Raw genomic sequence first — 15447 nt, 5'->3', positions numbered from 1 at the left:
TCACACACAGTTACTAAGGTTCGACGTGCCGCTTCCTATATTGAAGATCCCTGCCTTTCCGTTGGATGGCACTTGGCAGCAGCATTCACTGTAGTTTTTTTATCACAAAGGAAAGGCTCCATGTCACACATCACTTCTGGTATACAGCAATTTCTGTCAAATAAAACATAACAGTGTGTCCTCATCCACCTTATTCACCGGATGTGGCACTGTGTGACTTCTGGCTCTTCCCCAAAGTCAAAATGATTCAGGACATCGAGGGAGCCACGACACACAACTAAAGACATTCACAAAAGAGGACTTCTAGAACTGCTTCAGAAAGTGGAAAAAATGATGGGATAAGTGTGTTCAAAGTGAGGGGGAATATTTTGAGGGGCACTAATGGCAATGTGTCTTTTACTGTAATAATTTTTTAATTTAAACATTCACTGTATTTGTTGATCACACCTCGTATTTATTATCCCACAGTTACTGTGGGTTAGGAATTCGAGTGTGGCTTAGTTGGGTACCTCTGGTCCAGGGTCTTTCACAAGGCTACAAGCAAGGTGTCAGCTGGGGCTGCAGACATCTCAAAGCTCGACTGAAGGGTAACCTGGTTCTAAGCTCATTCAATAGGCAGCTCCACAACATGACAGCTGGCTTCCCCGAAAGACAGTAAGAGCGAACTCCAGACAGAGCCATAATTTCTTTATAATCTCACCTCAAAAGTGACATCCATTGACACAAAAAAGCAAAAATAAACAAGTGGGACTGTATCAAACTAAAATGCTCCTGCAGAGCAAAGGAAACCAACAAAATGAAAAGACAAACTACCACATGGGAGAAAATATTTGCAAATCATGTATGTGATAAGGGGTTAATATCCAAAATATATAAAGAACTCATACAACTCAATAGCAAAACACAAACAATCCGAGAAACAGGCAGGGAATCTGAACAGGCATTATTTCAAAGACAGAGAGATGGCCTACAGGTACATGAAAAGATACTCAACGTCACTAATCATCAGGGAAATGCAAATCAAAACCACAGTGAGATATCACCTCACACCTGTTAAAATGGCTGTTATCAAAATGACAAATAAGTGTTACCAAGGCTGTGGAGACAAGGGAACCCTTGTGAACTGTTGGTGGGAAAGTAAAATGGTGCAGTCACAATGGAAAACAGTATAGAAGGTCCTCAAAAAGTTAAAAATAGAACTACCATATGATCCAGCAATTCCACTTCTGGGTATTTATCTGAAGGAAACAAAAAAAAACCAACTCAGAAAAATAAAAGATTTATGCACCCTCCTGTTCACTGCACCATTATTTACAGTAGCCAAGACATGGAAGCAACTTAAGTGTCCAATAACAGATGGATGGATAAAGAAAATGTGATATATATAATGGACTATTATTCAGTTATAAAAAAGAAGAAATCCTGCCATCTGCAACACATTGAACCTTGAGGATATTATGCTAAGTGAAATAAATCAGACAGAGAAAGGCAAATATGTATGATCTCACTTATATGTGGAATCTAAAAAAAATCAAAACCCTAAATCATAGGTACAGAGAATAGACTGCTGGTTGCCAGAGGCAGGTGAAATAGGTAAAGATGATCAAAAGGTACAAACTTCCTGTTATAAAATAAGTAAGTCCTGAGGTATAATGGGCAGTCTAGTGACTATAGTTAATAATACTGTATTGTATATTTTGAACTTGCTAAAAGAGTAGATCTTAAAAGATCTAATAAGAACTTTTTTCTGACAAGAAAAATCTTTGTAACTATATATGGTGATGAATGTTAACTAGACTTATTGTGATCATTCACAACGTATACATTAAGGAGTCATTATGTTGTTATATGTAAATTATATCTCAAATTTTTTTTAAAAGGTGACATCCCATCAGTTCTGCCATATTCTATTCATTAGAAACAAGTCAATAAATGCAGCCCACATTCAAGGGGAGAAGATTACAGAAGGGCCAAGCAGTATCAATACTGGGAAACCACATCTAGACACACTATAGTGAAACTGTTGAAAATCCAAAACAAACGAAAAAGAGCAGGGGGGGACATAATACCGTAAAAAAAAAAAAACAGTAACATTTGTAGTAGATTTGTTAATACAAACATGGTACACCAAGAGATAACAGGATATTTTCAAAGCGCTTAAAGAAAATAACTGCCAAATCTAGAATTCTAAGTTAAAGGCAAGATAAAACACATTTTTTTTAAATAAATAAAAACTGTGAGAGTATGTCACCAGCAGATTCCACACAAAAGGAAACACTCCAGGGGTTCCTCAGGCAAAGGAAAAATAGAATCCTGAGATGTGGAAGAAATTAAGAACACATAAATTTCAGAAGATTGGCGTAAAGAGAAGCTACCAAAGCTTCCAAGGGTGTGTGGGTGTGTTGGGGGGAGGGGTTTGGGGGGGCATACAAAGATCCTGGGATCAGAAATAAGAATGGCTTTAGATTTTTTTTTTTTAAGCGGCAAATCAGAAAGCAAAATGACAATGGAGCAAAACTGCAATGGCATTTTGGGGGAGCTCAACAAAAAGATTCAGAAATTAATCTGGATAAATGTGAAAACAGTTATAGGAAAGATAAAGGAAGATAGTAAATATATGAGCAAGGAGGAAGGACTTGCCTTACCAATATTAAAATATAGTACTACTAAACCATAATAATAATTTTTTTAAAGTGTAGTACCTATACAGCATTTAACAAATAGATGAAGTTGGGGGGCAAGGGGGAGAAGACTATGGATAAATAAAAAAAGAAGGGATGAAGCAATGTCAAAATCAAGTTTTGGGCTTGCCCAAAAGGTATAAATAAGGTTAAAAAGATGGAATGATGGTGTAGGAAATGGTTGTTTACTCACTCACAGGATGAAGAAGTGGGAAAATCTAGAAATAAAAGGTGTATTCAAATAGAGCATTACTATAAGAACACCCAAAGAGTTAAACAAAAAAACAGTCTCATTGTGAAAGAATATGTGAATGTGAATAAAGATTATTTTTTTAAAATGGACAATGGAACAATGCTTTTAAAATTCTAAGGCAAAACTGTCTCCAATCTAGAATTTTATGCCCAAACGAAAGTAAAATAAAGACAGATCTCAAAAACATTTTCTGCAATGTTGCCTTCCTCTGGAAAATACTGGAAGATACACTTTACACCAAAACAGGAGAGTAAACCAAGAAAGATGTAGTCAGGGATCCGAGCTACAGATTTGCCCTAAGAGGGAAAGGACGTCCTCACTACAATGAAGAGGAATCCCAAGACAACCATTATCAGCCAGCCTGGAGATGAACCGGTCCAAATTGAAGCCAATCAGACTTTAACGGGGATTTCAAAGATGACACTGAATTTTGTGGGGATGAGTTATTAAATGAATTACTGAGAACTTAATAGCCACATATGAAACTTAACTTATTTGGCAAACCTTAGTTGGCTCACTATCTTTTGAGAAATACGTGAACCATTCCTGGACCATTTCTGATAAAGATAGAAGCCGCTGCATTTCTAAAGACTGGGCATTTCTGACCTCCAAGAAAATAACTGCTCTTTTGTGGTTTCCAGTGGTTCATAATATGAAGGGCTTAGGGGAGGAGACGTGGCAGAACCCCAAGTCTGTGACAGTTGCATGGGTACGAGGGAGGACTAAGACATGCAGAGCTCCACACCGGACAGCATGCTCATGCTCTTTGTGTCTGAGAGCTCGGACACTGCAGCTGGACTAACCACCAGGATCACAAACACCTCACGGTTGTGTGTGTGACATAATGGGGTGATGCCTGACATAGGACTTACTATCTTAGAGAATGGGTACTCAAAGCTATATCTAATTTGATTTAGACAATCCAAAAAATATAATTTTGGGGGGGGAGAGGGAGGGAGAATGAAACTGACAAAATACCTGGCATTGGAATGTACAATGAGGAGAATTTGAAGTATTAGTGGTAAGAACATATACAACTATGTTCTTAGAAAATGAAAAGAAAGACAATTTTTATATCCAACATAAACTAAGCAGAAAATAAAAATAATCATAGTATATACTACTTGTACATAGCTCACCTATATATAGCTTTTGCGTAGTCAATAAAATACGACTAATACTTTTACCTAAATAAAACTTTAACTAAAAATTTCAATAAATGGAAAGACATGCCATATTTGTGAATAGAAAGACTCACTGGACATTCTCCCCAGTCCATGTCAATCAAAGTGCCAACTGACGATTCTTTTTTTCACTAAATTACTCAACTGATCACACAAAAGAGTATGTGGGTGACATTCACTATGAAAATCAAAAATTCTAAAAATAGAATTAGTTGACAAATATCAAAACCTAATAAAATTACAATCATTAAAACAATATCATATTGCTTTTAACCAGTGGATCAAAATGAAATATTCAGAAATAAATCCAAGTATTTTAGAATGATTTAAATCTAAAGAAAAATATTTTCCAAAAATTATTTAACAGTACCAAGACAGTCATGATGATCCCAACATCACACCAAGATAAATTCCAAAAGGTTTAAAACATTGGAAAATATAAAATAAGTAGACCTTTCTAAGCAGAAAAGTGAAGGCAGAAACCATGAAGAAAGAGTGAATTTGAAGACATCTATTTTTATTTGGTATTCTTAAACACTTAATACCTGCTAGGAATAAACTAGGGCTGAGTGTACCATAGGAGAGAAAGACATGGCCTGCTGCGTTCAAGGAGAGAGAATAAATCATTACGAATTCACTGAAAAAGGTCTGAGTCATCCCCAACTTCTCTCTTTCTCACCCCCCCCCCCCCCCCCCGCCCCAATCCAATGAGGAAATCGACCGAGCACTGCTTTCAAAATATATGCAGAGACCGACCACTTCTCGGCACCTCCATGGCTGCTCCCCTCATTCCCCCACTGGGTTACAGTAGCCTCCTGGTTGGTCTCCCCACTTCCACCCCGTCCTACTAATCTATTCTCTTCGCAGCAACTGGATGGATCCTTTCACATTCAAGTCACACCATGTCAGTCCAGTCCTCAGCTACAAGGCCTGCGTTTCACTCTGAGTAAATCCCGACAGTAGCCTTACAAAACCTTCTCTGCTCAGGTCCTCTATCTGCTCCTTCCATCCACCACTCTGACCTCACTCTGCTCTAGCCATCCCGGCTTCCCTGCCTCTCCCTGAATGAGCCAGGCATACTTCAGTCTTAAGGCTTTTACCCTGGTTGTCCCTCTGCTAAGAACTCCCTTCGCCCACATCTTCACCTGGCTAACTCTCTCGCCTCTTAACAGTGTTGGCAAAAATGAGCTTGACCACTCTACCTAAAACTACAGCTCTCCACTCCCCCCACCCCACCCCCCTAGTACTCCGCATCTCTCCTGCCCTGTGCTGTAGTGTTCTTTCTTTTATAGCCCTCATCGCTTCTAGTACACGATACAATTTACTTATCACGCTTTTTATTTATTATCTCACCTGACTACAATTTAACTCAATGAGGAAAAGGATTTTTCTTTGTTTTGTTAACTGATATGTCCCAAGACTGGTACACAACTGGAGCTCAGTAAATATACTTGAAGGAATGAATGAATTTATCAGACAAGCAAAGATTTATAAGCCTAGTAACACACAGTAGTTGTACATAGCTGGTGGGAAAACAAACTGAATAAATAAACTTCCAGAAGATAATCTGTCAATATATATTTAAGTATCTTACTATATTGTAATAAATATTTGAAGTCATTAAAATGTTCAGCCCTTTAAGTAATTCCACTTCTAAGTATAAAGCCTAAAAAATTAATCAGAGATGCACTTCATGTAGCCACTATAAATTATACACATCTATACTTACTACAGTAAATATATGCTAGAGCAAATATAAATATTTGCTTAAACACATTTAAGCAAAAACTCAGGGTCTGTGTATGTTAAACTAAGTCTTCTTAACCAGAGACTTAAATACAATTCCTCTTCAGTAAAGCACAGCAGGTTTCTATGCAGATTCCTGCCTTGGCAGGACTTCATGGATTGGAGCACATCCATGCAACATCCTTCATTTGTTCTATAACTTAAAACCCAGACAGAACAATAATAGCTAAACTGTATTTATTATCAGCTATTATGGAGCTTTTCAGAAAACTGTTAGCTTGTTAAAGGTAGACCCCACCATTCACTCACATGATGTCCAGCACAGAATCATTTCGAATGACCTTATGGGAGACATCAGCTAGCAGGAAGAGACCGCCATCTGTCCTCCGGATGCTGACTGCATAGCCTGGCCAGATCTGCAATCTGAAGAGATAGGTGGGCTTTACCTTGGGGTTCTAAAAGAACCACAGACATTTCCAAGCTCCCATCTGAAACAGTACTTTGAGCATATACTGCCTCTCCCTAGCAATAATGAGAAAGCACCAGGAAACAAATTCAATTAAATCAACATCGTTGTGAACTTATTAAAATACTAAACTATGGAAGAGATTTAACTGATAAATTGCATGCATTATCGTAAAATACTGCTGAGATTCTTGTCGTAAATATGGTGATTGCAACGAAAAATTTCTTTCCAGAATATTCTAAAGTGAGGAAGAGGCAAACACAACTGACCTGTGCTGCTGCAGTACCATAGCATTTGTCGGGTCATAGAAGTTTCTGCCCACAAGCTTCATATCCAAAAGTTTCATTACCCTGAAATAAAGAGCAAGAATGGGTTTTCTAGTAGAAGAATAAAAAAATTCAGTTTCATTACTCTTAGCTACATTTCCTTTGGAAGCCTAAAGAGTCAGAAACGTCAGTGCTCTTTGTACAATATAGCTTTTATCATGAGAACACTTGCCAAAAGAAAAAGAAAATTTACCACATTTATCTTGGGGTATATGGAACTTATTACAGCTTTTCCTACTTACTAGGTAACCAAAAATCAAGTTTATTTCCCAGGCTCAATTTACATTACTTTCACCATTAACTAAAAAGAATGCAAAAGTGTTAATTTCTAAGTTTGTGAATATCAGTCTGGCATAAGAAGTTATGTTTGTTCCTGGCAGTTCAACTTACTAGGTAGAAATTAGGTTCTGTGTTTCATTAAAAATAGAGGTGGTTTGGGAATAATGTTACAAAAATGAGGGAACCTAAGAAACCTTTAAAATTATGAGCAGGATGTATTTAAAAATTCAAGAGAGTGGGAAAAAAATTCTTCCAGCAAAAATTTTTACACATTACCTCTTCAAGTAGTCCCATCACTAACACCATTAAATGTGCACTATAAACATCTGCTTTTAAAGTTCCTGAAAGAGGGGCTGCCGAGCAGCTCAGTTGGTTAAGAGCGCAAGCTCTGAGCAACAGAGTCACCGGTTAGATTCCTACGTGGGCCAGTGAGCTGCGCCCAAGCTGAGCTGCTTCTGAGCTGTCAACAGGTGGCAGGATGGCATCAGCTGCTGAGAGCACGTGCTCCTAACAACAAGGTTGCCAGTTCAACTCCCCTACGGGATGGTTGGTTACGCCCACGTGCAACTAAGATTGAGCCCGGCACCTTGAGCTGAGCTGCCGCGAGCTGCCGCCAGACAGCCGGATGGCGACTGGACTTGGAGCTAAGCTAGCTGCACCCTCCGCAACAACAACTTGGCTGTTCCCCTTCTCCAACACTGTTCCCCTTCTTCAATTCCCCAATAAAATCTTAAAAAATAATAATAATAAAGTTCCTGAATGTATCCAAAGGAACCCATCCCCCATTCAACTACCTCACACCTACTTTCATATACCCAAATCTGGTAAATCACTTGAGATAACTTTTGAGGACATTAGCTCAATATCATCTATTTATTAAATGTTTCCGAACTCATCTATATACACACTGTAGTGTGGTTCCATCCAAGTTTCTTGAAGAGCACTGTTACAAATATAAGACTGAGGTTAAAGAAAATAAGACGTCAGCTGTTTTCTCACCGACGGAAAACAACATTGTAGAAGGGAATGCACAAGTCAGAACAAGGCTCCAGGATCTTGGTCAACTGAATCTTAACGCTGATCTTGGCACCATCAGTTTTCCTCTGACTTTTTAACTCAAGAACCTAACAAATAAACATATGCAAGTAAAAGAAATGACAAGACAACCAAGTCCTAATCTAATCCAACTGTGTCCTGGAAAACACTAAAAACATCTTAAACATGTTTTCTACTTCCACTTCACAAAATCACAGCACTAACAACCAGGATGTAAGATAGGATTTGGTAAAAGGAACCCAACGGAGAACTAGCAATAGATTCCTTTGTATTTGAAAGCTGAAACCATTCTTTGTCACAGAAGTCAAAAGCTTCCACCCACTCCTCTTATGTGAGAAGGGACCCCTTGAAGAACTCAAATATAAGTTTCTCAGTTTGTCATTTCTTTGTTATGGAGAAATCTGCCTTCCCTCTAAGAATAGAAAAATACAACTCAAATGCTCAAGAAGCCTATGAATTCCCACCACTCAAAGCACCAGAATACTCCTAGGTTTCATCCCCAAATACATTTCCGGTGTGGTCTCACTTGTTGAAGCTTAACAGGCAGATAGAGAATGGATCCGTCGAAAGCAGTGACGTTTCCAGTGACAGCTTGATGGTCCTTCAACATGCCAAACCTCATGCTTTTGCACTCCACACTGGGGCTAGAAAATATTAATAAAGAGGATTTTACTTCAATTGGACTCAAACAGCAGTCTTGACTGCAATAGGTTTGTTAGAGAAGCAGTCTCTTGTAACTACTGCTCCATCTAGTGGTCATATTAAAAATTCAAATACTCGATCTGACTAAAAAAAGAACTTTGACCCAAGGATACTTACAAAAAATAAAAACAACCCATAATTCCACCACCTCAGCAGTGTTATATGTTAGTATATATTCTTCCAGAGTTTAGACCACAGAGTCAGAAAGCTTTTTCTATAAAGGGCCAGGTAGTAAATATTTTAGGCTTTATGGGCCATATGGTCTTTGCTGCAACTACTCAACTCTGCCGACATAGCACAAAAGCACCAAAGACAATGTGCAAACCAATGAACACCGCTATCTTCCAGCAAAACTTGATTATGGGATTTTACTCTAATCTTTTTTCATTCATGGCAGTTTCAACTTTTTACTGATTCATTGCCACAAATCTTACAGCTTTGAAAAATTCTAGTAGTTACTTTGTACCATAATAGTCCCATTACATTACAGTAACACACAATCTTGTTCTACAACTGCAAAGTTTAAATAAATCCAGGGCTAAAAAAGAGTCAAGCATGTTCAAGTACATGAATAAAGATTTAAAAAGCAAAGTGGTAATCCAACATAGTTGTCCCCAAAACTAGCACTCACATACTAACACTACATTTCAAAATATTTCTTCAAAAAAATTCATACACATACATGGTGTTATGCCCTAAACACAGTATTTAAAGATGTTTTCCCAGAATCCCTTCATATAGTATGTGGAAACCAAAGGACAACCAGTTCATTGTAATACATCCTCTTCTCATTGTGGCTTCAAGTTCCACAATTTGGAACTTCACAGAATCCACGTCTTCTCGAAGGTCAATGTCGAGACCTCACACTCCTTTCTGTTTCATTAACATTTGTCAATCCAATTTCAGAGAAAGGGTTCTTCCTCTCATTAATGTTCATCTCCTTCCTTTACATTCCGGAAGAGGCCTATTCCCACTACCTTCTCTCCAGGGTTCAATTTCACCCCCTTTTCTGGCTTTTTCTCTTCACCTGTCTATGTGCTCAGCTCTGCTTTCTTACCTCACAGAAACTTTTAAAGCAATCCTGCTACCTTCTTTAATTATCATTCCATTTCTCCTTCCCCTTACACACTATCTAAATAAGTAGCCAATTCACTGACTATCTCTATGCTCTCCTTTGTTCTTTTAGTCTAGTTTTTTCCTCCATAACTCTAACAAAGTACTAGGTCACCAAGGGGGCTCTTGAAAGCATATTCAACAATGTTTTCCTGTGCCCAAAGTCAACCACCTCCTCACCATTCAAATGGGCCTTCCCTTTGGTCTTTATAACCTGTCTTCAGGGTATTTTCCTCCCTAACTGTTCCTTTCTTTTCAATCCACTTCCTCCTCTTGTACCAATTAGTAGCTGTCCTTCAAAAATTCAGTCTCCCATCTTCCTAATTTCTCCACAGATATTCCAAAATAGTCATTCATTTTCATAATTCCAGCTAATAACCTCCAGCTAATGACTCTCCTGAGAATTTAAGAGAACACAAACTAATATGAATTCTTGATTTTTAAAAAGTATGATCCATCCTAAAGTTATTGATATACATTAAAATTATTTTCTCTGCTTTTCTCACCCTCACATTTAACCCTAGACTGCCACTGGAGAACCATCAAATATTGGTATGAGATTCATGCAGGGAAGATCCAGGTTTTGTGGGATGTGCACCTTATACCACTGGGGGAGAGGGACTCCCTTTAAGAAGTGGAATGCAGGGCCGGCCGAGTGGCTCAGTTAGTTAAGAGCTCACTTAAGAGTTTGAGCCCTGAGCAACAGTGGTTCGAGTCCTGGCCCAAGCTGAACTGCCAACAGGTGGCAGGATGGCTTAGCTAAAAAAAAAGTGGAATGCAAAATTATAAATAAAAAATAAGTTAAAAGGTCATGGAAGGGATCTATGTAAGTACACGATCCTGAACTTAAGCTTCATTAACTTCACAATAAATCCACCTTTAATCTCATGCTTTAAAAAACTGTACCTATTAAGTTAAAATCTGAATTGGTAATATAACTAAATACAAAAAGAAATATTAACCTTGAACTTATTGCAATGATCCAATTCGTGCATTATTGTGGGGTGAGGGAGAGGTTCATCAGAAATTATACAGAAAAATACTGACTTATTCCAGGGGAACAATTTCATTATTGCTCTCTAAGTAAACAATACAGAGAAAAAAAGCTGCGAATACCTGAAAGTCACATGATATTGATAAACTGCTTCATTATGACACTGTATTTTGATAAGGTTCAATCCCAAAGATTGAGGTATTCCTTTTGATCCTTGCTTCACAAGGAGCTGTCTGGAAAATAAAAAACAAAAGCACCCACACACACCAAAACCAAAAAACCAAACAACCCACACCAGGAAAGGAAAGGGAAGGGAAGGGAAGGGAAGGGAAGGGAAGGGAAGGGAAGGGAAGGGAAGGGAAGAGGGAAAGGAAAGGAAAGAGGAAAGGAAAAAGGAAAGGAAAGAGGAAAGGAAAGAGGAAAGGAAAGGAAAGGAAGTAATATTTCACACTTTGCTTACAGGTACATAAAACAAGAATTGAGACATACAAAAGCAACCTTTAAAGACTAGTAGATAAATAAATGAATAGCAATCTCTAATTATAGAAGCAAGGTCACCCTATTTGTCCTAGTAACATCATAGGAATAAACTAGGCCAGTTAACTAAGTACATAAGAATTAATTCCATAGAGAAAAATGAACTGCTGCAATATTTTCCCTAAGTGATTGCCTTATCTTCAACATGACAAAGAATTGTCTATGTATAAATTGGGAAGGAAACGAAGTCATGAGTTCACTCTCTTGGTACATACTATCTATATCATTAACATCATTTCACTTCAGGCATTGTCCCACCTCTTTGTCCCTCTCCCCAGGAGCAAAAAACAAAACGAACAACCCTGCAGTACCTACCACCCACAGAGGACTTCAGACACAACAGAAACAGCATTTACAACACAATGAGAAGGCCCCCTCCCACATCACTACGAAGCAGGGAAGGTCACAGGCTCCTGACTTACTTTTCCTTGTATTCTGCAGTCCTCAGTGGAAGGTGATCCAGAGAGGGCGGTGAGGAAAGGGGCAGAGGTGGCAATGATGGCTGCTGGGCAGGACCCCGAGAAGGCACGTCGCCGACAGCACCAGGAGCCTTGAACACACCTCTGCCTATTCCACCAGCTGCTCTTCCCAACGGTAATACAGTATCTGAATTTCCTCTTCCAAGCATTCTGAAATGTTAAAAAGAGGCAAATCAGGACTTGCTTCATCGTGCTTCTATCTCTCCCCATCTAAATGATTTCCCCCAAGTCTACATTCTCTTCCTGGGGTAGTCAGCAAGGGGGACCCAAGCCTTGGGATTCTCTCCAAGTCCAATATGGCAGCCATGACTCACTCACCACCTGCTACTAATATTTACTCTCAGGGCCAACTCCCATGGCAGAATTGAGGTGGGAGTTTGACTCACTTAGATTAAAAAACCACTACAATCAGGCTAACTTCTTAAGAGGGCAAATGAAAATTGTTAACTGACCAGTGGGGAACTACTTTTTTATCCTTTTCCAAATACTGATTGGATCTGTAGCTGCTTGACTACTCTTGGAAAGCATCCATTGTTTAATATAAAACCATACATTGTTTGTGAAAGAATATAACCTTTTTAAAGTTTTCCTTTGAACTTAAAGAGAGATGTCATCTGATTTTGACGGGTCCCGGAGAAGGCAACTTTACCCACCTATTCCAACCAATGGAGGCCTCTGCCATCTGGCTATCCCCAGCTGCCAACAATGACAGATCTGGAGAAGTGGGACGGGGTTCTTCTTTGCCTTTGTGCACCATACTGGCAGACAAGCCTCGACCTAAAATGCCTCTACCTGAAAGGAAGGATCAAACCCCAGCTATAACTGTTGAGTCGAACATGTTGTAATTTTTCTGATGATAAACTGTATAAATTTTATACAAATTTTTAAAAGAACAAAGCAATCACACATACCACGTCCTCTCAAGTTACTTTTCCACATACCTAAAGGAGGCATTGCCCGTTTTGGAGGGGTCCAGGACACTGTTTCACCACCCAGGCCTCGGAACATGGAGACCAAATCCACAGGATCCTATGTAAAGTCAAAAAATAAAGTCATTCCAAGATGTAGTTTAAAACCTCAGAAACACTGAGGGTGTTCTTAAAGTCTTGGTAAATAATAAAAATCATCTTTAAATTCTATAAATGTTACAATAAAAGATAAAAATAACTCATAAAAATGTTTAAATACTTATAGTTTTTAAGAAACACGTAACTGTTATATTAGGTTTTGGGGTTTGTTTGTTTTTTTAACAGTACAGAGGTCTTTTATTTTTTTACACTTATGCCATGAATTCATAGGGAATGGGTTTCCACCAGCTCCGGGTCCTTTCCATTGGTTCTGACACAGTGTGCTTCTCTGGGCGGGGCAGGCTGGTGATTCAGTTGAACCCAGGTACCTTTCTCTTTGGCTTCCTTCTTTTCCTGATCATTTTCCTCCACCCGTTTCAGGAAGCTGTCTCGGCTTTTAGAGCGCTTAAGATGTTCAATACGAACATTAATTCTCTTGGCAAGAATCTTGCCCTTGTTTGTTTACAACAATGCCAACCACATGCTGAGCAACACTGTAGACCCTTCCAGTTTTGCCATAGTAACATTTGTAGGACATTCCTTTTTTTTTTTTTTAAAGGTTTTATTGGGGAATTGGGGAAGGGGAACAGCCAAGTTGTTGTCCTTCAGTCTTAGTTGTGGAGGGCGCAGCTAGCTCAGCTCCAAGTCCAGTCACCTCCGGCGGACCAATGGCAGCTCACGCCCGCTCAACTCAAGGTGCCATGTTCAATCTTAGTTGCAGGTGGGCACAGCCCACCATCCCATGCGGGAGTAGAACCTGCAACCTTGTTGCTAAAAGCCCAGGCTCTCACCAACTGAGCCATCCTGCCACCTGTTGGCAGCTCAGCAGCAGCTCAGCTCGAGTGCAGCTCACAGGCCTATGAGGGAATCAAACCAACTGAGCCACTCTTAACCAACTGAGCCACTCGGCTGGCCCAGGACATTCCTTTTTGCAGTGCCCATTCCCTCAATGTCTACAGTATCACCTTTCTTGTGGATTTGCATTTATGTGGCCAAAGGAACAACTCCACGTTTTCTAAAAGGCCTAGAGAACACATAGCGGTTGCCTCTCCTCTTTCCCTTTGTGTTGGTCATTTTGATGAATTACTGGAAGATGGCGGTCCCGGCCAAAAAGGAGCCATATTAGATTTTTAACCATAAATAGTTATAGTCCATGATTTGGTGTACAGTATAACAGAATGGAATTAACTTTTCTATTTTTCTGGTTCATTTCCTGTACACCCAAGGTGGACCAGTACACCCCAAGAGGGAACAAATATACTGGTTAATACATTTTCAAAAAAGCTAGATCATTTAAGGGTCTCAGAGGTTTGGGTTTTTTTTTTTTTAAACAACCTCCAACAAAACTTGCTATTGTTTTCCTATAGCAGGCTTGAAAATTTACTGCTGTTATACCAGTTTCAGCTGCACATATATACTCAAGCAATTTCATCTGAGGAAAAGTATAAAATTACTGTCATAAGTAAAAAGTATAACATAGTATAAAAGGTATAAAATTTTCTTTTTACAGAACATTATATTTGACACTGTCAGCTCTACTTAAAATTGTCATAACTGCATTATTCTATTCTTCCTACATTTATTTGTTAACTTTATTCTTGGAGATTTATCAATTAGACAAATGCCATTCTTAAAATTGCTACATAATTAGATTAAGAAAAGACATACAAGCAATAACAATAGCTGAAGATCCTCTTTTTCTTTAAGATTTGGACCAAGAGCCTTCTGAAAGGAACCATTCTTAACAATTGTTCCCACAGAGGCAGGAGTGGCTGTTAATTAATAGCATTGAGCCAAATTCAGATTAAAACTCTAAACACTCAGAAAAAGAGCAAAATGCTGTATCTTTACACCTGCCATTTATGTATGTATTTATATTTATACAAGCTAGACAGCAAAGGCATTTACCCAAGTCCATCTAGCATTCATTATGAGGCACTTTTTCTAGACTCTCAACTCTAGAATTTGAAATATATGCCCAGAAGATGCAACTACTTGTTAAAGGAAACAAACAAACAAAAAACAACTCTTCTTTTCCTATAGGACTTCAGAGTTTTCTAAGCACTTTGAAATCCATTATTTCCTCTGATGATAAGCTGTATGCTGCTACTATGCGTTCAGACATGGTCTTACCCTTTGTGCCGGCTCACTCTGTGGGCTTGGTTCCTCTGCTTTTCCAAATATATGGCCTCTGCCTACAGGTCTTGCCCTGCCCGAAGTTGAGTCCAAAGGTTTAGGAGTTTGTAGCCAAGAGCCTGGCATCCGTACACACTGAGATGGGTACCCATGAAGAGAGCCCCTGAAGGGTGGTCGGACAGGATCCATTGAAAGGCTGCAGACGACACGGGTGCCAATCTTGTTCTGGTTAATTACCTGTCAGCATTTTATAAAGATTAAAGATTCCCAATTGTTTTCCTTTTCCTTTGAGACAGACTCACCAAGCGTTAAAAAGAAAAAAAACAAACAACAAAAAAACCCCCAAAAAACTTACTTTGGGTCAGACCAGGGACACAACCAGCTTCCTGTATCATGTCCACTTCAAAAGCTTCTATTTAGCCAAGAAT

At 38.9% G+C, this 15447-nt stretch overlaps 1 protein-coding gene and 1 pseudogene across 1 annotated transcript in view; both read right to left on the bottom strand.

Annotated features, from left to right (window-relative positions):
- The window catches only part of PIWIL2 (piwi like RNA-mediated gene silencing 2), a 79360-nt gene extending 64152 nt beyond the window's left edge, over positions 1–15208 (bottom strand). The window contains exons 1-9 of the mRNA XM_019641810.1: positions 15017–15208; positions 12758–12845; positions 12470–12608; positions 11760–11966; positions 10923–11033; positions 8518–8635; positions 7935–8059; positions 6600–6680; positions 6174–6287 (exon numbers count right to left, since the gene is read on the bottom strand). Coding sequence (XP_019497355.1) covers positions 6174–6287; positions 6600–6680; positions 7935–8059; positions 8518–8635; positions 10923–11033; positions 11760–11966; positions 12470–12608; positions 12758–12845; positions 15017–15208 — 1175 coding nt within the window. The remainder of the gene's footprint in view (positions 1–6173; positions 6288–6599; positions 6681–7934; positions 8060–8517; positions 8636–10922; positions 11034–11759; positions 11967–12469; positions 12609–12757; positions 12846–15016) is intronic.
- LOC109382378 (60S ribosomal protein L21-like) lies at positions 13096–13957 on the bottom strand (annotated as a pseudogene).
- Positions 15209–15447: the final 239 nt, after the last annotated feature.

The sequence above is a fragment of the Hipposideros armiger genome, unplaced genomic scaffold (genome assembly GCF_001890085.2).
Source record: "Hipposideros armiger isolate ML-2016 unplaced genomic scaffold, ASM189008v1 scaffold_64, whole genome shotgun sequence".
NCBI lineage: Eukaryota > Metazoa > Chordata > Mammalia > Chiroptera > Hipposideridae > Hipposideros > Hipposideros armiger.
The sequence above is the reverse complement of the archived record's forward strand: the minus strand, read 5'-3'. Positions and strand labels throughout refer to the sequence as shown.